General features: G+C 39.4%; 1 protein-coding gene and 1 non-coding gene across 4 annotated transcripts; both read left to right on the top strand.

The window, feature by feature from the left end:
- The first annotated feature begins 1,916 nt into the window (after positions 1-1,916).
- On the top strand, positions 1,917-20,648 carry LOC121961337 (bromodomain-containing protein 1). Of its 3 annotated transcripts, none has more exons than XM_042511283.2 (13): positions 1,922-2,485; positions 3,354-4,767; positions 5,329-5,497; positions 6,139-6,270; positions 6,373-6,501; positions 8,475-8,787; positions 9,429-9,746; positions 12,448-13,029; positions 13,642-13,783; positions 13,963-14,096; positions 15,758-15,867; positions 16,258-16,412; positions 18,484-20,648. In XM_042511283.2, the coding sequence occupies exons 2-13, from the start codon at positions 3,371-3,373 to the stop codon at positions 18,665-18,667; spliced, it is 3,765 nt and encodes a 1,254-aa protein (XP_042367217.1). In that variant the 5' UTR covers positions 1,922-2,485; positions 3,354-3,370; the 3' UTR covers positions 18,668-20,648. The 3 variants fall into 3 exon arrangements, with proteins under 3 accessions (XP_087928816.1, XP_042367217.1, XP_042367218.1); XM_042511284.2 differs by having other exon boundaries at positions 1,923-2,485; positions 5,329-5,485; XM_088072690.1 differs by lacking the exon at positions 15,758-15,867 and having other exon boundaries at positions 1,917-2,485; positions 18,484-18,650.
- trnak-cuu (transfer RNA lysine (anticodon CUU)) lies at positions 7,905-7,977 on the top strand. The gene has a single exon. It is a non-coding gene; the product is annotated as a tRNA-Lys (tRNA).
- Positions 20,649-22,281: the final 1,633 nt, after the last annotated feature.

The raw sequence follows: 22,281 nt of genomic DNA, 5'->3' as shown, positions 1-22,281 counted from the left end.
GAAGGAACATGTTTTAATGATGTCACCGGGCAAAGGGTCTTCACTGTAGGGAAAGGCAATTATTACACATCCTGTTTTTTAAAGAAATAATAATAATATGTGTATAAAGTAATGAATCCATAATGGCACAATAAGTAAACCCGTTTTTTTTCTGTTGTTCTTTGGAATAATTTGTGGGCTACATTGGTATAAACCATTTAAATAATATAAACATAGAAATAATAATTATATTTCTATGGTAAATAGTGCCCAGGGATTGTTCAGTTCATTCATTTATTGTAAAATATAAGATACATTTTAACCCTCTTTCTACCTGCTGTCACCAGACGGGTGACAACTAATATTTTTTGCACCTTTAGTCAGACTTTTTGGGTTGACCTACATTCATTTTATTTATTTATTGATTGATTGATTGATTGATTTATTTATTTATTTATTTATTTATTTATTTATTTATTTATTTATTTATTTATTTATTTATTATTATTATTATTATTATTTACATATTTTTTAAAAAACAATTTTCATTTATTTATTCTTTTTTAACAAAAAAAAAAGAAAAACATGACTTAAATCTGATTTACAAAAAATGTTCCTTTTTTATTTTCTATTACGAAATGCCTGTCATGCAAATGTACTGTAGCCTATGTTATTAATCTTATTTCCTTATTTTGAATGTTTTAATAGGGCAATATGTGACAGCAAATTTGTTTTGTTAGTTTTTGTTTTATTGTTGTTTGTTTTAATTATTATTATTATTTTCTTATATAATGACCCTCCACAGAGCTTCAGACATTTTCCTTTGAGCCTCCCCCTGTGACATAGTGAAAAACACACGACACTCCCTCCACCAAAATCAACCATATTTCAGTTTCTGGCTGTGATAAATGGTGCAATTTTTCAAGAAAACATGCTTTGAAAACCTTGTTGTGGTTTTTGGGGGTTCTGAGTGTACTGAAAAAAAATACAAAATACATCCATTTAAAGTTGAATATCCCTCTCCTCAGCCAAATAAAAAACTAATCCCTAACATTTTCCATTTTTCATCTTTTATGTATGTCTTATGTACTATGTTTGTGCACTAACACAAGCATGCATTGCCTTGTTACTGTTGCTGGAATGGTACATTTACAAGATCAGAAAAAGCAATGTGTCAAATGACAGTGCTTCACACCGCATGTTTTCTCATAGATCTGTAAGAATTAGCAGGATAACGAGGTGAACTTTAAAAAAACAAAAACTATAATTCTAATTGGAAAAACTTTATTTCTAGTTATCATAATTAGACATTTAAAATTATGTTACAGGGTAATTATACATTTTCAAGTGCTTTTTTTCCAGGTCATTGTATTGTTGTTTATTTTTTTAAACTGATTTTCAAGTCATTTTATTGTACTTTATCTCGCTATTTTGGGGTCGCTTCTGTCATTGTTCATTGCCTTCTCCCCGTTTTTGAAAGAAAGTCAGAAAAAAATGAAACAGGAAATCAAAAAACTTTAATTTAGATGCAATCAAAGACATTTAAACCATAAATTCATACAGAATATGCAGGAATTTGTATAAAAATTATCCAAATGCAGGTAATTAAGTGATCGATGGGGAAGCTTGTTACTAGGAAATAATTACTGCTCAGTGAATAAATTACTGCTGCCATGTGTTACTTTCATCGTCATTCTGTTCTGAGGAAAATAATGGATTTTTAATAGGAAGACATTAATGTGATTTTATCACCACATTGCGTTTAACTGCTGTAACCGACGGATCTATTGACTTAAAGAAGAGCGTTTGGGGCAAACTGGTCACCAGGGTGGGGCATAATGGTTTGTTGTTGTTCTGCCTGTGTCCTGTGACTGTCCTCTGTGGCTAGCTACGAAAAATGCTGAATCAATAGCCCAGAGCATGACATACATAAACTCATCTCACAGCCCGATCCCGAGAGTCAAAACGGGGATCTCCGTTTTTACTCAGACACTGCATCTACTCTGATTCTTTGTTTGCAGCTTTGTCTGCGTACAGCTAGTAAGGATCGACAAATGGCAGTGCATTGATTGTGTGACAGATGGGCTTTTGTGTGAGATCTACGACTCACCACCAACATGACCTCCAGCGTCACACGTAGAGTAGTGCGTGCGGGTGGGAGTTGTCTGGTGAAACGCATTGTTGTGTTGGGGGATGAGCCGTCCGTGCTGCTGTTACTGCTATTTGCTCCTGGTCGACTGTGGCTAGCGAGCGACTCCAGCTTATGAATGGTCCACAAAGCAGATAACTGTGTGTTCTCTGTTGAATTTAAAACCGAAACCTAACGGGCACCAAGCAGGCCTGTTTGTTATTTTATTAGTAGCTGAAAAGACCCCAGTATCGCCCGTTGGATGAGAACACTGTGTACGGATTTAGAGCCACTTAGCAGGCCGTATCGCCATTGCTTTGTAAGGCTGCTGGCTAGCTACCGTCTTCCTCAGCTAGCAAAACTGTTCGTGTACCCGAGGTATGTTTTTGTCTTTATTTCCTTTTATGTCGTGACGACGAGAAAGCGGTCAGTGCATGTGGGAAAATGTCTTTAATGTTACACATTTGGTGCGAATTAACATATTTTAAAGGGCTCTTGTTTTGTTTGACGCCATTTGCTCCGTGTAGGGGGGGTGGCTAGCTCCTTTAGCTAGTTAGCAGGCTAGCTAATGTTATTGTTAGCAAGTTGGCCACTTTGAATGTGAGTCGTTGGTCAAAAGGCAGTTTCATCTCTGCACCAAATGGGCATGTGTTAACTCCTGCGCAGTCATGTTGATGATGTCCCGTGTGGCCGCCTCCCACCGCATTTAAATGCCCCAGTTCATTGACAAAACTGTAACGTACAGCTGCTAACGTTATCAGGTCACTACATAGATAAGTCTCTGCAGTTTGAAGCTGTAATATCAATGAAAGTTTCACCTTCCTTCTGCTCACAAGAGAGCAGGTTGATTTTAACATTTTAAAGCCTTCAAATTTTACAATATTTAACTTTTCCTGTTTTTTGATGTAAGGGACATTGGGATAGATTAGTATACATTATCTTTCAATTTAAATCAGGTACGTTATCATAGCAAACAGTAGAGATGGGACCAAGTCACTGTTTTCAAGCCATAAATAAGTCTCTAGTCTTTGTGCTTGACTCACAATTCAAGTCCCAAGTCAAGACAGCCAGTCCCAAGTGAAGTCCACAGTCAAGACTCATAAGTTTAATGATTATGATGATCATGATTATGATTTTGTATGATAACTTGACTCTAAACAGGTCATAATGCAGTCTTTGCCAAGTACGATCACAATGAATTAGGTGCATATTTCTAATGGTTTATCTCCGCTTTGTGTCTCCACAGCAACACGGAGCACCAACATGAAGAAGAAAGCTCGGCAGCACCGGGTGGCGGTGCCGCAGAGGCCACCTTCCCCCATCAAGCCTTCCCCCAACAAGCAAATCCTGACTTACGCCCAGGCGCAGCGCATGGTGGAGTTCGATGTCGATGGCCGCCTCCATCGAATCAGCATATACGACCAGCTGGATGTGATCTCGGATGACGACCCAATGGTGCAGGAGATGATGGAGTGCACCAGCAACAAGGAGAACACTGAGAAACCACAGCAGCAGGTCCTCCTTAGGTCCGTTAGATTAAAAAACAACCAGGAGAAGAGGAACGCAGCACTGGGAATCACTGGGCAGGGAGATGGAGGTGGACACCAGGCCGCTGGTAATCCCGGTCCAAAGCTGAAAGAGCCTAAATATCGTACAGTGGAATATAACCTTCCAGCAGTTCCTAAGCGCTCAGCTGCATTTTATAAATTTGAGGAGAAGACGGAGGAAGAGCTGGATGAGGAAACAGAGTATGACATGGATGAGGAAGATTACGCCTGGCTGGATTTGGTGAATGAAAAACGGAAAAGCGAAGGGGTCAGTAAGGTCTCTCACAACGTCTTTGAGTTCCTTATTGACCGCTTTGAGAAGGAATTGCACCTGGAGAGTCTGGATCAAAGCAGCGAAAAGCAAGCGCCCATTGACGAGGACGCCGCCTGCTGCATCTGCATGGACGGAGAGTGTCACAACAGCAACGCTATCCTGTTTTGTGACATGTGCAACGTGGCCGTGCATCAGGAATGTTACGGGGTGCCGTACATTCCCGAGGGTCAGTGGCTGTGCAGACACTGCCTTCAGTCGCCCAACCAGCCCGCAGACTGCATCCTTTGTCCGAACAAGGGTGGAGCGGTGAAAAAGACAGACGATGACCGCTGGGGCCATGTGGTGTGCGCCCTCTGGGTCCCCGAGGTTGGCTTCTCCAACACCACCTTCATTGAACCCATCGACGGTGTCAGCCACATTCCTCCAGCCCGCTGGAAGCTCACCTGCTACCTCTGCAAGGAGAAAGGTGTTGGGGCGTGCATCCAGTGTCACAAAGCTAACTGTTACACCGCCTTCCATGTCAGCTGTGCTCAAAAGGCTGGCCTCTTTATGAAGATGGAGCCAATTAAAGAGGTAACGGACACCGGAGAGCCCACGTTTTCTGTGAAAAAGACGGCCTATTGTGGCGCTCACACGCCAAACGGGTGTGTGAGGAGGCCACTTACGATTTACGATGATGCCAAACCCAAAAATGGACTGTGTAAGAAAGCGGACAAAGCCAGATGTGTTGGTAAAGGACAGTCAAAAGGAAAGAAGAAGAGTAAAAGTAAGAAGCCTGAACCTGAGCCTGAAAGGGAAGCCCCAACCCCTGCTACTGTGCCTACGTTTCCTTCTCACAGGTATAGTTTGTTCATGATGGGAGGTCGTATTCGCTTTTTTTTTTTTTAAAGCTGTGACACTTGATATGCGAGTGGTGGCATAGAGAGGGCTTTTCTCTCTTTTTGTGGGACACTGATTGGACATTTGGATAGATAGATAGATAGATAGATAGATAGATACATTACAGATACAGTAAAGACCAAACAGTATTAATAGAATATAAAAGGAATATGCTTAAAAAACTAAAAACTAAGAGACTATACATATATACATATATACAAGTGTAAAGTGCGGAGTGACTGCAGTTGCAGAGGTACAGTAAGCAAAATTTGACTGGAATATTTGGTTGTTCATGTACAAACATTGGCTTTTGTAGAGTTTAAGCTTGTGACACTGGTGACTGTTTGCCTTCACATATAGAAGCTTTAGTGATCTGCTTGCATGCATTCGGTCTGTAACCAGTGTTAGTCCACTGTTGTTTAAAGTTTGCCTGTGGCTGCTAATTTTAATATTACTCTGAAAACCACAACCACATATATCAAACCACTCTCACCACACTCGTCTCCCCTGGCCTCCCGCAGGTTACAAACCATTCTGAACCAGGTGTCAGTCCAGAAGAAGAAAGCATTTGTGGAGCTGGTCCTAAATTACTGGACGCTGAAGAGGCAATCCAGGAATGGGCTTCCCCTCATCAGACGTCTTCACACAAGCATGCAGTCTCAGAAGAATGCGCAACCGGTTTGTTTATCTGTCAGTCAACCACAGGAGACTTTCTTCTTTTTGGCTTTTACTAAAGTGTCAGTAGCTTTTAGAAGTTAGGATATGTGTTATTATTTTTCACACATTTTTCTTAAGCCTTTTACATTCTAATGTTTTGCCTTGTGTGTTTTTTGTCTCGTATTTATTGCTGTTACAATGATGTGCAGGGTTTCTCACTCATTCATTCGTGGCAGCCTGTCATGATGAAAACATCTGCTGCCACGTAATGATTTTAGATTTTTGGAGCTGGACTGTTTATAAGGAATGCTATCGGAATGCACATACAATGAAACCTAAATTAATAGCCCGGGCTGTTTGCTGAAATCACTGAACTCAACAGGCTTATATTTGGGAAAACTGTCTATATGGGCTTTTAATTCCTTTCAGACTAAACTAATTCTCAACAAAGACAGGAAATACAGTCAGATTGTTTCTTTTAATTCTCCTTTTTGCGTCTTTCTTGTTTCTTCTTTGGTGCTCGTCGTTTCAGTAAAGTGAACCAAATGATTGAATTGTGAAGAATCTTATGGAGCAAAGGATGTGTGTAACATGTCCATGTAGATTAAAATGTAAACATTTTTATTTGTATGCTTAATCTAATGACTGTATTTTTATTTAAATTTCTTCTCCAGAGGCAGAGTGAGGAGGAGAGCAGGGCACTGAAGGACCAGCTGAAGGAGTGGCATCGTCTCCGACACGATCTTGAGAGAGCCCGGCTGCTGTTGGAGCTGATCCGCAAGAGGGAGAAGCTCAAGAGGGAGGAGGTAGGAGCGGAGGGATCAATGGGTAGACTTCAGGCTCCACTTGTGGTCAGATAAATGAAACAATTTGATCTTCTAATGGTTTCCTTTTGTGCTGTGTTGTAGATTAAACTTCAAGAGACCCTCTTAGAGATGCAGTTGAGTCCCTTCAGTATTTTGCTTAGAGCCCTCCTGGACCAGCTGCAGACAAAAGACCAGGCCAAGATCTTCACCCAGCCGGTTGATGTCAGTGAGGTAAGCTTCAGTATATATGCAACACTTTTTTTTTTAAGTTTTAGTGTTGAGTTTGTACCCACTTAATCTATTATTTGAATACTATGAGCACAATATGCTGCAAAGCAAACCTATTTCTCACATTTTTTATGTGATTTGTTTTGTTGTTGTTCTGCAGATGTACTTTATCTCAGTTTGTGGTGCTGTTATTATATTTACTGTGTGCAATAGTGGAAAATTGGAGTATTGAAGCAGGGGGGGTCATAGTAGGGGGCTTCACCAAGGAAACACAGATAGTGCTGCTGATATTGTTGATTTGTTGTGTTGGGTTGCAGAAGAAAGTAACTACAGATATGAAGTTTTTAAAGGGACAGTTCACTCCAAAATGAAAATACATTTTTTTTCCACTTACCAGGAGAGCTAATTAATCCTTCTAGATAGTTTCAGTGTGAGTTGCTTAATGCTGAAGATATCGGCCTTAGAGATGTCTTGTCTTCTCTCCAATATAATGAAGGTAGATGGCACTTGTGGTATTAAATGGCCAAAAAATACATTTAAAAAACTCAGCTGCAGTATCTCTTTCAAGATATCATGACCTGGTTACTCAAGATAATCCACAGACCTTGTTGTGAACAGGTTTCATGTAGGAACCATTTTCTTTCTCCCAAACTAAACGTGCCAACTATATCACTGCACAGAAGGAAGTGTGCATCTATGACAAGCTCATGTAACACCACTGAGCTTGCTTATGTTACAGCTCAATCGAGGAAAACGCTGCTAATATTTACATCTTGAACTGCCACTAGCACAATCCTCTCGTTCATAAATAAATGCCCCCTGATAACTCCAACACTCGGCAACTCACTCCAAAAACAATCTAGACTGAAAAAGGAGGGAAAAATATTTTGATTAAGGTGAACTGTCCCTTTAAGAGGTGTACAGTCCCGTTTTTAACTACCACGGGGACTTGCACTGCCATCCAGGGACTTAAGGCTCAAAACTGGACTTGCTGGTTCATATTTCAACACAACAATTTGCATTTTTACCATTGTGCTATTGTCAGGATGTAAGCCCACTAATGGCAAAACAGTGGGTCTGTTATACCTGTTTGTCTGCCAGTTAGCTGTCTCAGAAATGTTGAAATAAATGAGTTTCTCTATTATCTGAGAGCCCTGACACACAAATTTTGTCTAAAGTTGCACTCGAACACACCCAAAAAAAACCACAGCCATCTCTGCAACTGCTCGCTATATGTCAGACGTTCTGTTCAGTGACTCAGGTTATAAATGAACACCCACGCTGCACCATGTGCAGACAGTGGTGGGCAGTGTGACCTTCCGTTGAGTGGAATGTGTAATCTGAGAGTAAGGGCCACTGGCAGATGGTGACGTCAGATAAAGGTGAAGGTTTTTCTCCTTTCTGAGGCCCGGCTAGCTCAGTCGGTAGAGCATGAGACTCTTAATCTCAGGGTCGTGGGTTCGAGCCCCACGTTGGGCGTGGCTTTTGACTCTGGAGGCTGTGAGATTCTAAGTAGACCATATTGTAGAAAGGGGTTTTGTTGCCATTGAAGACTTTGTTTTAATGAAAGATATTTTTCTTCATTTTAAGGCTATTTCTATGTATATATTTTTTATTTTGTGATATTGTTTTGTTTTATGGTATTTTTGTTGTAGTTGGGGAATCTGATGTGGAGGATTAATGTCCTGTGCCTTAAAAAAATTCTTTAAATAATCTTGAAAAATATGGAATATTATTGATGGTGTTAACAGTCTTTTTAGAGTTTGTTGTCATGTTATAAAAGATAATACACCCCAGCAGAGTAGCATAATCTGCTGAAGTCACACTTGTATGCTGTATCCAAAATGACTGTATTGGGTCAAGAATGCTGGGTTGACACACAACATACAATATTTGTTTCGTACCTTTTTAAAGATGTTGTAAGTAAATCTTTGTAATTAATTATATCTTCTATCTTCTTTATCTGTTTCCCACAGGTGCCAGACTACCTCGACCATATCAAGCACCCAATGGACTTCTCCACCATGCGGCAGCGCATTGATGCACAGGCTTACAACAACTTTGAGCAGTTTGAGAATGACTTCAACCTCATTATTGATAACTGCATGAAGTATAACTCAAAGGACACCTATTTCTACCGAGCTGCCGTTCGCCTCCGAGACCAGGGCGGGTCCCTGCTTAGGAAGGCCCGGCGAGACGTAGAGAAAATTGGCTTCGACAAAGAAAGTGGCATGCATCTGACTGAAGCTCCTGAAATCAAAGCACCAGCAACCTTTTCTTGGGAAGACGGTAAGAGCAAAGACACATGCCTCTGTGACATCATTAGAATCACAGCGAGTGAATGGCATTTGTTGAGCAAAACCATGTCACTACCTGCTATCTGCTACATTGTTTTAATTTTCCCTTACATTATTTCATTTCTTACCTACATCGTTTTAATTCTCTTACATTATTTTAATTCTCTCCTACATTTTTTCATTTCTCTTCTACATTGTTTCAGTTCTCTCCTATATTATTTCAGTTCTCTTTTACATTGTTTTAATTCTCTCCTACATTTTTTCATTTCTCTTCTACATTGTTTCAGTTCTCTCCTATATTATTTCAGTTCTTTTACATTGTTTTAATTCTCTCCTACATTTTTTTATTTCTCTCCTACATTGTTTCAGTTCTCTCCTACATAATTTCAGCGCTCTCCTACTTTGTTTCCATTCTCTCCTATATTGTTTCAGTTCCCTCCTATATTGTTTCAGTTCTCTCTTACATTGTTTCAATTCTCTCCTGCGTTGTTTCAGTTCTGCACTACATTGTTGTAATTCCCTCCGACATTGTTACAATTCTCTCCTACATGGTTTCAGTTCTCTCCTGTATGGTTTCAATTATCTCCTATGTTGTTTCAATTCTCCTCTGCGTTGTTTCAATTCTCTTCTTAGTGGACCGCCTACTAGTGCCAGCCAATCGACAGCATCTGTCTCCAGACAAGCAGCTGCAGCAGCTACTGGAGAAGTTTGACCTGACCTGTGCCATGAAGTCGAGCCCCTCCCGCAGCAAGCGCCTAAAGCTGCTCAAAAAGACCATCAACGATGTTCGCAACGAAATGACCCTAAAGAGAGTCCTACCCTCCCACCACCACCACTCTTCTTCCTCCACAACTCCCTCCACATCATCTTCATCAGCTGCTTCCCAACCAGAGCTGAGTCAACCTAAAGAAGAGAGTTTGAAGCCCAATGGACATTTTCCATATGATGAAGGTATGTATGGATCTGGCTTTTTTAGAAAGTTAATAATCTGCTTGTTGCTCTCTTTAAGGACAATCACATGTTCTTAAAATCCTGAAGCTCAGGTCAGAGGTCACGGATTAGCTCCACCCAACCCAAAACATAGCCTCACAGAGTAAAGTCACATGCTGTTCAGCGTACCTAGTGTGTCTGAAACATGGGTGTTTAAGTCTCAGTTCCACCAAGCAGTCCAGCTGAGTTCAGTTTGTTACACATTTAAATGGCTATCTTTATGTTTCCATTATCAAAAGTTATGGATGGTACCAAAAGAACAGTTAATTTTTTTCCTATCTTGTCATTATCCATTTGTTTGGGTTCCCAGCACACTGATTCAGTACTAAAAAGTGGAGCTAGAAACACTGCAGTCTGTTGACTGGTCAAGAGAGAATTGTCACTCTTGCTCTACAAGGACTCAGTGCACAAACACGCTTTTTAAAAAAATATCCCATCAAACACGACAGAGATTCTAAACACTTCAGCCTGTTCTTTTTTGTTCCTAAAATCTCTGTGTGAAACCCCATACCATGGAGGATCAGTGAGGTGCAGTCGTTCTTCTGCATGGCTGGTGAAAAGGAAATACAACAAGAGCTGGATGGGAATGGTGATGCGGCTGTTCCCATCATACATCATAATAATAGAACTGTCTGCGGTCGAAGCAGTTAACAGATCTAGTGGTTATATACATGTCCTTGTGGGTCAGGTACCGGTTTTAAGGATACCAAAAGTGTTGGAAACATGGCTGTTGTTATCTTTGCTGCTTTCAGTACTACAATTCAAGCCTGTGTCCAGACCTCTTAATACCGAAGATTTTGAAAGCGATTCAAAGAGAACAAAAGGGAGATTTGGAGTGATTATTATGTTACTATAAAACATCATTATAACCCCTGCACTGTTTGTGTTTAGGTGAACATCTGCCTGCTATTTCAGGGAAGCTTGCTCAAAACATGACAGATGTTCCTGGGAAAGGAAAAGCAGAGCCAATTTCCCAAAACTAGAATTAAGAAGAAAAATACAATCTTAATTATATATATAACTGATAGAACCTTTGAATGTTTATCGGATAATTAGTGGTAATATAGTTTGTCAATTTGAAAAAGCATTTTTAGTGACATTGGCACATACTTAAGAATATTTATTGCACCAACAAATTATGTCATTTTGTCAGAGAATGGCTCATAAAAATCTGGAGGTAGTTGCCAGGGGAGCAACTTTTTTCTTCAAATAAAAGAACAAGACACTCACAACTAGGGATGGGAAGACATGGTTTTTACGCAATTTTCTCATATAAACTTAAAGTTAACATGTTATAATGTGAAACTTTTTATCTTCTAACAATAAATTATCACATTTTAACAAAACAATCTAACAAAGAAGATAAGTAGGGGTGCAGGGTTGATCAGTTGGGAGAACGCATGCCCCACATTCAGAGGCTGTGTGTCCTCATCGCAGCAGCCCCAGGTTGGACTCCGACCGCTGGCCTTTGGCTGCATGTCATCCTCACTCTCTAACCCCCATTTCCTGTCATCTCTCTAGCTGTCCCATCAAGTGAAGTCAATAAAAGCCCCCAAAATAACTAAAAAAAATGACAAATAGTATCTCGTTATAACAAGAAAACCTGATACCTTTATATGACATAATAATGTGAAAATATCTTTTTAAAACTTAAAGCACATCTTTTTATAACAAGAAACTTCACATTATCTGATACAGATTTTTTTTAACAAAATGTTATGGTTAAGTGATTCCAATATGTTTTAGAGCCATTTTAAGCATATTTTGATGATTTTTGGGATAATATTATGAATCACAAATTGCTTTTGCTAGGATAATTGACATGGACGTCATAGTTGAGCTTCAAACAACCTTCTTATATTTCTGTTAAGTGATCTCTCAATGGGAGTGCACATGGGGCTCCGAATTGTCTGCATCGCCAGATTAGAATCATAATGATAAAAATGTGTAAACAAGGTCATAACACAGTATCACTGTGGTATCACACTGTGTCACTGCAGTGGCTTCTTAAAGCTTAAATTCGCTGTACACTTGCTGAGTCACATTAAGTCTCCTGAAGATAGCGTTATAATGAGCTAGTGGGGAAAAACAGGAAGGAAAAAGTCATTTTGCTCTCATTTTTTATTTATAAAAGTGCCTCTGTGTTATGCAAAATAGCGCCTTGTTTTACTTTTATGATAAACCCAAAAGACATACAACAATATGCTGTGTCAGCATTTCTACCAACACAACGACAAAGTGTGGGTGCTGTGGTGCTTTACTGTTGGTAATAGCATCACACTACAGGCCATATTTTATGTCTGTGTCATGACTGCACTTTTGTTCCATAGGAATAGCTTTTTTGTCGTCGTTCTTTCAAAACAGGATGCCCAAAATTTTGTTTTGCTCGTCTGCATAGCTTACCATTTACTACAATTAAACAATATTCTAATCTTATAGCACCATGAGGACATAGTAATGACAATGAAAGAGAAAGGAAAATACATTAATGTGGATAATAAACTGCACACAAAAAACAAAGAAAACAAAAAAGTGTGGTGCACAATTATCAAAAACTTTGCAATATCTGTGTGCCATAACATGAGTAATGTCTGTGTCAGTGATTGATGTTCTCTGTATGGTCAAAATGACAACTATTCTTTCAACTTCTTCTCCCCTACAGGAGACAAATCTCTTCCCCCTAAACTGGAGCTGTCGGACTCCATCCCTCCGCTCATCCACTCAGAGGCAGACCCCGAACCCCCCACCCTCAAACCAATCGACGCTGCCCCAGACTGTGAAGACAAGCATCACAACAAGCGCGTCAAATTCGATGAGGAAATACCAGACCTGCTCTCCTCCACTCCGCGCCTCAATGGCCACTCCCACGACAGCCTCCAGAACTCGCTGTTAGACGGAGACGTGAGCGTGGTGGCCACGTCGACCCTGGCAGAGCCCACAGGCACGGTTAACCGTCGGACAGCCGTGCTCTTCCGCAAATCGAAGGCCGCCAGTCCCCGCAAACCCCCAAGGAGCGGAGAAGAGGGGGCTGACGGAGTTGAAAGAAAAGAGGGTAAGGAGGAGGAAGACGAAGACAGCGCACAGCTGGGCTCCAAATCCTTCCTGTCGGTGGTCATTCCCAGGCTGGAGACGCTACTTCACAGCAAGAAGAGGAAGCACAGCGGCAGCAGAGACGGAGAGGAGGAGGGAGAAGAGGGAGAGCGTGAAGAGGAGGGAGAGTCCCCTGTGAAACGACTTGATACTGGTAAGAAGTTTACAAAGAAAAATACTCCGAAAAATAGGCTGACTGTGATTTTCATGCCTCCACACCAGTGACAGCCGTGACTGAAGGCAATGTGTTTTCAGGTTGTTTGTCCCATTCTCGTGAATGCGAATTCTCTGGAACACCTTGAGGCATTTTCTTCAAATCTGGCGCAAACGTCCACTTGGACCGGAGCTATGAGAAGTCCCACATAATTAGTGTCCACATGAATTAAAATTAGAAGTTTTTTTTTTTTTTTAAGTGGTTGCAACGCAATATCAGACCTGCGCTTTCGCAAACTGAATATTCATCACAGCCCCAAAACAGCGTGCAGTATTTAATATTATTATATAAATAATGAATTTATTAATTAAAAATTAAGTCTGATAAAATGAGTACAGCAGCATTAATTAGCTCTTATAATACTCATAATTCATCGCAGCCAAAACAGCACAGCTGTAACTAACAACAGACTTGTTTGCGTAATTGAGATCAGAGGCTGATTGAACAAACTCTTGCCCTTACAGACACAATACCATTTCAGTATTTGTATGATACATTTTTGTGATGGGTTTTTAATATTTTTGCCTTCCACTGCGGTGTGTCTCCTCTCAGGCTTGTCGACCGGTTTTCTGGAGGTAGAGGAGGAAAAGGAGCTAGAAAACTCGAGTAGAGCCAGTAGACCTGTGGAGCCACGAAGACGCTGTGCCTCTGAGTCCTCAATTTCTTCATGTAGCAGTCTGCCAGGAAACACCAGGTAATCCGACAAATATAACACGTCTGATCTTGTGTTTTTATTTTGATTTGACTTGAAAGCACGGCCTAAAGATGTCAGCTGCTCTCTCTCTTATCAGCTGGTCGTCAGAGCAAGCCATCATCAGCACTGATGTTTTGTCGACTCTGTTGACTCAGGCGTTTCTTTTTCTTCGTTTCCAGCACAATTCTCAGTCTTCCAAAATGTGGGAAAGGGAAACCCGCATTGGTCCGGAGAAACACTGTGGATGATAAGAGCGAATTAATCGCCTGCATCGAAACGGGAAATTTTGCAAAAGCTGCACGAATCGCTGCCGGTGAGTCAACTGCATTATGTGTTCAAAGAATTTGCATGCCTCTGTAAGGGTTTATCTCAATGTGATGTATACAGACTACATATTGTATTCACTTTTTCAGATAAGTGTGCAGTATTTTTCCAGTTAAGTACTGACAAGTATTATTGATCTTATGAAATTCTGTACTTTAGTGCTTCACTTAATGCAATTGTTTGTGCAAACAGAAACTGAATCAAAGCCTGAATGATCCAGTTTTTTTTAAGTTGATACTAAGAACTCAGAGTAAACATGTTTTGCAAATAGCTTCAAATTTATTTTTAAAATGTATTATGAAGAAATATATATCCCTAACCAGGAGATTTGACATTTTACAACAACCCACTTTATCAAAGAAAATAGTAAATATTAGAAAGCAATATATCTAGAACTTTCATACCTCACTGGACTTTCAGTTATGGCAACTAGGGTCAAGTATATATTATACTTGACCCTAGTTGCCATAACTGAAAGTCCAGTGAGGTATTACAGTAGCTTAAAGAACAGTTGAGTGCTACAGTTTCAATACATATAAATATACACTGATATATGTATGTGTTAGAGGGACAGTTCACCCCAAAATTAAAAAAAAAAAACATGTAGGAACTGTTTATTTTCATTCTGCCAAACTACATTCGCACAGAAGGAAGAGTGCATCTACTACTAGCTCACCTAGCACCACTGAGCTATCTAACGTTACAGCTCAACCGACGTCTGACGTCTCACGCTGTCATGATCACGAGCTTCGCGTTTACGAGTTTATGCATGATTCCTTCTGATATGGTTGGCATGAAAATGCTCACAACAAGGTCTGTGGATTATCTTGAATAACCGCTTCGTGATTTTTGTAAAAAGACATTGCTGTTGAGTTTCTCAAAATTGTTTTTTTGCGCTTTGAGCACCACAAGCCAAGTGCCATCTAGTTCCATTTATTTGAGAAAAGGCAGACATCTGTACATCTGATATCTCCAACACTCTGCAACTCACACCAAAACACTCTAGAGTGATAGCTAGCACTTCAGGTAAGAGGAAACATATGTATTTTTGATTTTAGGATGAACTGTCCCTTTAAACCAGTGTCAGTAGGCCATATTGGTGAGTTATCAGTGTGGCCATGAAGCAATACATTAAAATAAGTAGTTGTGCATATTCCCAGATGTCTGCAGGTGCTATAAAATCTTTAATGCCTTAAATTTTACATATTGAACTGGAGAATAAACCTTTCTATTTGGCCCTAAATGTTTAACCTGATAGAAATTGTAGATGTCTGGTATTATACACTCATAAAAAGCCGGGTTGGAAATTAACAGCAGCTATCAAGCCAACTTCTTGTGACTTTTGGCAGTGACCAGAGAGCCTTTATGCTCCGCCTGCCATCATGGCATGTAACCAGTAAGCAGCTGGAGACTCTTCCCTCATCTAAAATTCATATTTGGCTAATAAAACACTAAAAGTGGCTGGTAAATTTTCATATCTGTCGTTCAACATGGCCCTTAAAGGGAAAAGTTAATTTCCCACCCTGTTTTTTTCATTTTAATTTTAATTTTTTTGCTGTGTGCTCCTGCACTTACAGCACGGCTTTGAAAATGTGTTTCTGTGTTGAAAACCCTCATGTGACTTGTATGGTGTTGTTCCCGCTTCCATAGAGGTTGGCAACAGCAATATTTGGATGCCCGCTAGTGCTGCAACAGTTGCATTGGAACCCCTAAAGCTAGTTTGGGCCAAATGTAGTGGATACCCTTCCTACCCTGCCTTGGTGAGTGTTTGTGGGCAAGAAAGCATGACAATCACTGACTGAAGTCTCTTTACTCTGAAGTTTTTTTTTGTCATCTTGTCCCACAGGATAAAGTCCTAGTTTTGTACAGCTGTTCCTTCAGGTGTGACAGTTGGGGGAGCAATTTCCTGTTTTTCCTTTAGGTGGCAGCCTTTCACTGTTAACCAGTTGAATTTGACCTTAGCATGAAAGGACAAATGAGCAAAGGAATCTTATTGCCTCAAGCTGGTAGCGCATGCATTTGTGCGTGTTTATGGCTAAGACATCTTTACTATATGCTTGAGTGACTCTGGGGGTGGATGTATGTTTGGCATGCTTTTGCATTCATGAGCATCTGTGTGTAACGGCCCCGGCCTGTCCCGCTGTGCGCAGATCATCGACCCCCACATGCCGCGCGTGGGCTGCCAGCACAACGGGGTGTCCATCCCCATGCCCCCCATGGACGTGCTGCGCATTGGAGAGCAGATGCAGTACAAAGCCGAAGAGAAACTCTACCTCGTGCTCTTCTTCGACAACAAGCGCAGCTGGTGAGTGCGGCCGCTGTTTATCTGTGGGGGATGATTTAAGCTGACACAGGCTTCTACAAGGGTAAACATGTCAACATGTCCGTCAGCTGATCATTATTCTCTTGCGGCTGCGTCACATCAATTGTCAAAGGACAACAGGAGGCAGTGAGAGGCGTTTGAAAATTTCACCTGGACTCTGTGGGAAAATGTTATTCAGTTTTTAACAGTGTTGATGGTGCTGCTGCCTGTGTGTCACTGCTTTCTGTCTGCCGCTGTGAAAGAATATTACAAATATCCCTGCGTATGTGTCAGGGATGTGGTTGTCTTCTGCCAGAAGCTTTTATAAATTGACTTTTTTATCCAATTTCAAGCCACATTTTTACAATACACTTTTTAGATCTTGATTGATTTTAACTGTAGGTCTTAACCAGACGATGGATTTCGGTCCGAGGATGTCTAAATCTTAAATTATCAGCGAAACAAGCTGAGTAATGAGAATTAGACATCATTTAAAAACCGTCTTCAAGCTTTAGCCCTGTTATAGATCAAGATTTGTAGGCTACAAATAACCAAAATTTATGACCATATTTTAAAATATTCATTAAATTTCTTTAAAATACATAAAAAAAAACTTTAAATACATAAAAGTACTGCATACCCGTGCATTTACTTTATGATTTAAAAAAAAAAGATTCTGTCTACTCTTCCGTTTAGGCAAAGACTAGACATCTACTAAACTTTTCAATCTTGAAAAACTGAAATCTAAACATAGAAAGACAAATAAATCTTAACGTCTAAAGACAAATAGACATATAATTTTTTTAACGTCTTTTTTAAATTGCTCGGTGGGAATGTTAGCTGCAGCTCGGCTCCAGCCCCTGCTGTGCCCAGTACTGTTATTTACTGTTTCTACTGGTTTTAATCACGTGGTTTGTTTATTTTAGGAGAGGGCTAGACCTCTGTGGATAATTTGAGCGTTTATAAAAAAAACCTCCTGAGCATCAGACATTGATGGAATCCTAACTGGGAAACTGACTGCAATTGCGGCTTTTCTCCGTCTTTTGTTATTGCTTTGATCAATAGACCACTAGTGGCAGAAAATGACATTTTGTATGATTAAATAATTGCAATTGAGTGTAATAAAGGAGCTTTATGTTTTGTCCTTCACCACCAATCAGTTTATTAAATACCTCTTAGTTTTTTTTTTGTCGTGGCACACACATCATTTATCTTCCCTAAACATTTTCCATCCCATAGAACACTGCATACTTAAATGTAGCAGTCGAGTAGCAATAGTAGTATTTTAGGATGGCTGTTTCTTTTGCTATTTTTGGAACTTAGTTTGAGTCATTTACTGCGGGTGTTGCCACAGTTTTCTCCCAACTCGCTCCAAAAGTAACTGCAGAAAAACTGTTATTTTTAGCTTGATTATATGTGCACAAAAAACAAAGGTGTCTTCTGCAAATAAGTGCTGAAACGAAGTTAGTTTGCAGAAAATGTAAGAATGGTCATTTATTAAGAAAAAACTCCTAACGTTAGTTGATTCCAGATTTTAAAATGTAAGGATTTGTAAATGAAATGTATTTGTGTTTTGGACCGTCGGTTGAATGAAACAAGCATTTGGAAAACCCCACCTTCTGCTTTTGGAACATGTGGAAGCTTTGCTTCACTATTTTCTGACATTTTGCAGACTAAAGCATTAAAAACATAATTGACAGATAAATCAGTAATAAAAAATAATCTTCTATACAACCGTCGCAGCATAATATCTTATAAATTGAAGGCTTACAATAGCATAATAGGTTTCTCTTAGAGGTTGTTGATTTGTGGCAAAAAAAATCAGTCACGGGAGGGTTTTCATTGTGTTTTCTCACCTCTCATGAAAGAAAAACAAGTATGAGAATAAACGCCTATTATCTGTAGCTCTTTGTTTAAAAACCAAACTTCATTTGTCGCCAGAAATCTTGAGTTTTCTCATGAGAAGAATGATTACATTCCTGGAAAGTGATACATCTAGAGTTGTGACAAAAAGACATTCGATCCCAGCTACTGTTCAGGTGCTGTAACAGAGATGCTGTGTTTTCCCCTTCAGGCAGTGGCTTCCTAGATCCAAGATGGTTCCCCTGGGAATGGACAAAACCATAGACAAAATCAAAATGATGGAGGGCCGCACATCCAGCATTCGCAAGGCTGTCCAGATCGCCTTCAGCCGTGCCATGAACCACCTGAGCATAGTGCAGGACGAGCCAGTCAGCGACCTCAGCGACGTGGACTGATGACACTCCCTGACTCTCGTCTCTCCACACTCACACAATCTCGTACCTCTCCTGTACCAAATACCTTCCTCTTCTCCTCCCACGCTCTCTCTGTCTCTGCAGGAGACTCAAATGTTTACTGGGCACCTGCTGTAACAGGTGGTGTCTCTTCCTCATCCATTCCTGCTCGCACACACTCCTACCATGTGCCGATGGGATACGGCTGCTGCTGAAATGAATGTGTCTAACTCTCCTCTCCAACTCCAGGCTTGTGACTGTGCTTAGAGACCGCTCTTTATGTCCTCCTCCCTTCCTCACTAACTCCACCAGCCAACGACTGTCCATTTCTTTCATCATTTCAAGGTATAAACGTTCGTGGTTGATTTCATACATTTTGGTAGCCTTACCAAACATGTCAGGACTTTAAGAAACTTAAAGGGACAGTGCGCCACAAAATATAAATAAAATATGAATAAAAGCATATTTACTCCTTACCTGTAGTGCTGTTTATCACTCTAGATTGTTTTGGTTTGAGTTGCAGATTGTTGGAGATATCAGCCATAGAGATGTCTGCCTCCTCTCCAATATAATGGAGCTAGATGGCACTCGGCTTTTGGTGCTCAAAGGGCCAAAAAAATACATTTGAAAAAGTCAACAACAATGTCTATTTCCATAAGTAATGACCCGGTTAATCGAGATAATCCACAGACCTTTTTCTCGGAACAGTTTAATGTAGGAACTATTTACCAGACTAGGAAATATGTCAGTCGAATCCGATTCGGCCCCATAGGTAAGAGGTAAAATGTGAATCTTGGATTTTGCGGTGCACTGTCCCTTTAAAACCGACTGTTAAATTTTAGGTGTAGCCAATCAAAGTTTCTTTATTTTTGGCAGGTAGCCAATCATAGTTTCTGTTCCGAGTTCTCTAAAAACGAAGCATCTAGTAGCTGATACATTTTCTAAAGTAGATAAAAAAAACTATATTTCTTGCATATGTGAAGGCGTTTCAGTTGTAACCAAAGCTTACGTTACGTCATGGTCACATTTACATCCTGGTCCTCTCCATTTACAAATATCTTCCTTTGTATTTAAACTGTAAATAATCTGTACAGTTGCCTGACACTAACTTATTTTGTAGTTTTGACATCAGTGGGTACTGTACAGGAGTTTTCTTAGTATTTATACTTGATGCATTCTTGGCACTAACATGTGAGTGCTATTTTGACATTGCTGTATGAACAAGAACTAAAAAAAAAAGTGCAAAAGCCTTAGTATTAAGGAGATTAGGGCTAAAATGTAATGTTTCTGAGAAGTATGAAAGTATTCCCCTTTTTCATTATTTTTAAGTTATTGAAGTTGATGATCATAAGCTTCCATTTGGCATTAATCCTTTTTGTATTAAACAGTTGTTTTAGTATATTTTTGTTCATATATATTTATATGATTTGAATACACAGTTATACAGTATGTAAGTCTCTGAAGCTCATACAGGCAGTCTGATGTTGTGGACCCAGAACGTATATTGTTCTCAAGAAACCAAAAATGTTGCTACCCAGAAATTTTTTTGCCTATTAATTTTCTGTGTGACGTGTGAAATTGTTACAAAAAAAGGAGAAAAAAAAGTAAGGTGTATTTTTCCGTGATACATTTGACTGTTACTTGGTTTTGCTGTAGTCGTAGGGAGACGTGCCTGCGGTAACTTATTGTAAAGTATTTGCATTACTTTATATCCGAGGAAAGACGTGCAAACTGATTGTGGTAAAGTGGCACATTTTGTGGTGGAAACTTGCCTTCTTTTTAAGTAACCTTTTTCTATTTTTTTTGTAGTTGTAGACTTCAAAACATTTCATTTTATACTATTTCTTTTTTTTTCTGGGTAGCATTGGGTAGTTTTGGTATATTTCATTTTGTACTTAACTGTAGTAGTTTTTTTAATCAGGTCATATGAAATATTGCTGGGACTGTTTTTTTTCTAGCAAAAAAATAAAAGATACAAATATGATGACATGCTTTGTTTTTTTATGTAGTGTTTCTCAGTGATTTAGTGCAGGATTCTTTAAATAATATACAAAAATATTGCTATCTTTGCTCTTTATTATTATTCTTATATTCTGCTTCCATATCCATTGTCCCAGAAACTTCGCCTTAACGTCAAATTAAACATCCTCTTCAGGAGGTTTATGATTTTTCTTTTATTCTAAAATGTAAAAGTGACTTATTATAATTTTTAAAAAACGATCCAGTTTTGTTAAATATCAAACACTGAGCCCACAGTGTATCATCATGTTTTAATGGAAGCAGTACTGTACACAGCTACTGCAAATTCTTGCTGAATATATCCCAGATGTTCATGAAAAAAGGACAGCATTTTCACAACATGGTAGAAGTAGTATTTTGGTAAATTTCAGAATTGTGTCTCAAAAACTGAATTTGAACTTAGCATTCTGTCCTCGTGTTAACTATAGCAGCCGTGGATATAAGAGCGCCTCTGAGCATCTTCTTTTACTTCCTCTTTATTGATCAAAAAGATGTTAAAAACATCCACAACCTTACAGCTAAAGTAACATAAAAATGCGATTTAAAAAAAACATATACAATTTCTTGATTTATTATTCAATTTGGATTTTTTAGACATATTTTGGGCACAAGAGGGACTCAAACTCTCCTCAAAAAGGACTGAACCTCCTTCATGGTTGGCAGAGAACAGGCACTAATTCAACCTGTTTGCCATATGGCACAGAACCCTGCTCATCTCCTCAGCTGATGATTATCCACTTATATCGCTAATTGTGTCCTATAGGTTGCCAGCGATGTAATATGGTCTGGTGGAATATTCCAGTGATTTCACATTAACTTTTGAAGATCAGAGTGTTATAATGAAAGTCTATGAGTGGAATAATTTAACTCATCTTGGAAAGTAAGCTGCTCTGACACACTTGAAGCAACAGAATCCATTTAAACTCTGAAATTCTCACAAGACTTAAAATTTAAATAGATTGCTTTTACAGTTTTGGAGCAATTTAAATAAAAATTGTTTTTTTTACAGCTGTTAAAAGCCACTTCATAAGCTACAATATCAACTACAATGCAGAGCAGTGTTTTTCTAGATCGGAAAACATGTCCTGAACTGCTCTCAGCTGGACAAGTTTTTACTCTACAACCAAATATAATACCTTGAAATGTTACTACAAAACTAATCAGCCCAATCAAAACTTGGCTCACAAGGTTCTGAGCTCCATTTCTGTTAAGGGCAAAGCTCAATGCAACATTGCTCTGTTAATTGAAGATGGCTTATTGGGCAAGATTCCCAAAAGAGTTTTTTTTTTTTAGATCTAAACCTTAATTAACATGTAGAGCACTGTGAGGCTTTCACTGAGCTGCAGGCTGACTCTCTGGTGTCATCCCCTTTTTTAAACTTCATTCATTTAAACACGTGATGTGTGTAAAAAGCAACTTCAAAATAAATTAAAAAGCAACACAAAATAAATGTGGAGAAGCAAAAAGTACAATATTTCCCTCTGCAGTATAGTGGAAATAAAAGATAAAAACTTAAAAAAAAAAAAAAAAAGTCTCCTTCCTGAAGCTCAGAGAGCCAGCAGCTCGGCAGGAAGAGGCGGCCATGTCGGCTGTGTCCA

Source organism: Plectropomus leopardus, chromosome 22 (genome assembly GCF_026936395.1).
Source record: "Plectropomus leopardus strain MGB_pleo_1.0 chromosome 22, ASM2693639v1, whole genome shotgun sequence".
Lineage (NCBI taxonomy): Eukaryota > Metazoa > Chordata > Actinopteri > Perciformes > Serranidae > Plectropomus > Plectropomus leopardus.
The sequence above is the reverse complement of the archived record's forward strand: the minus strand, read 5'-3'. Positions and strand labels throughout refer to the sequence as shown.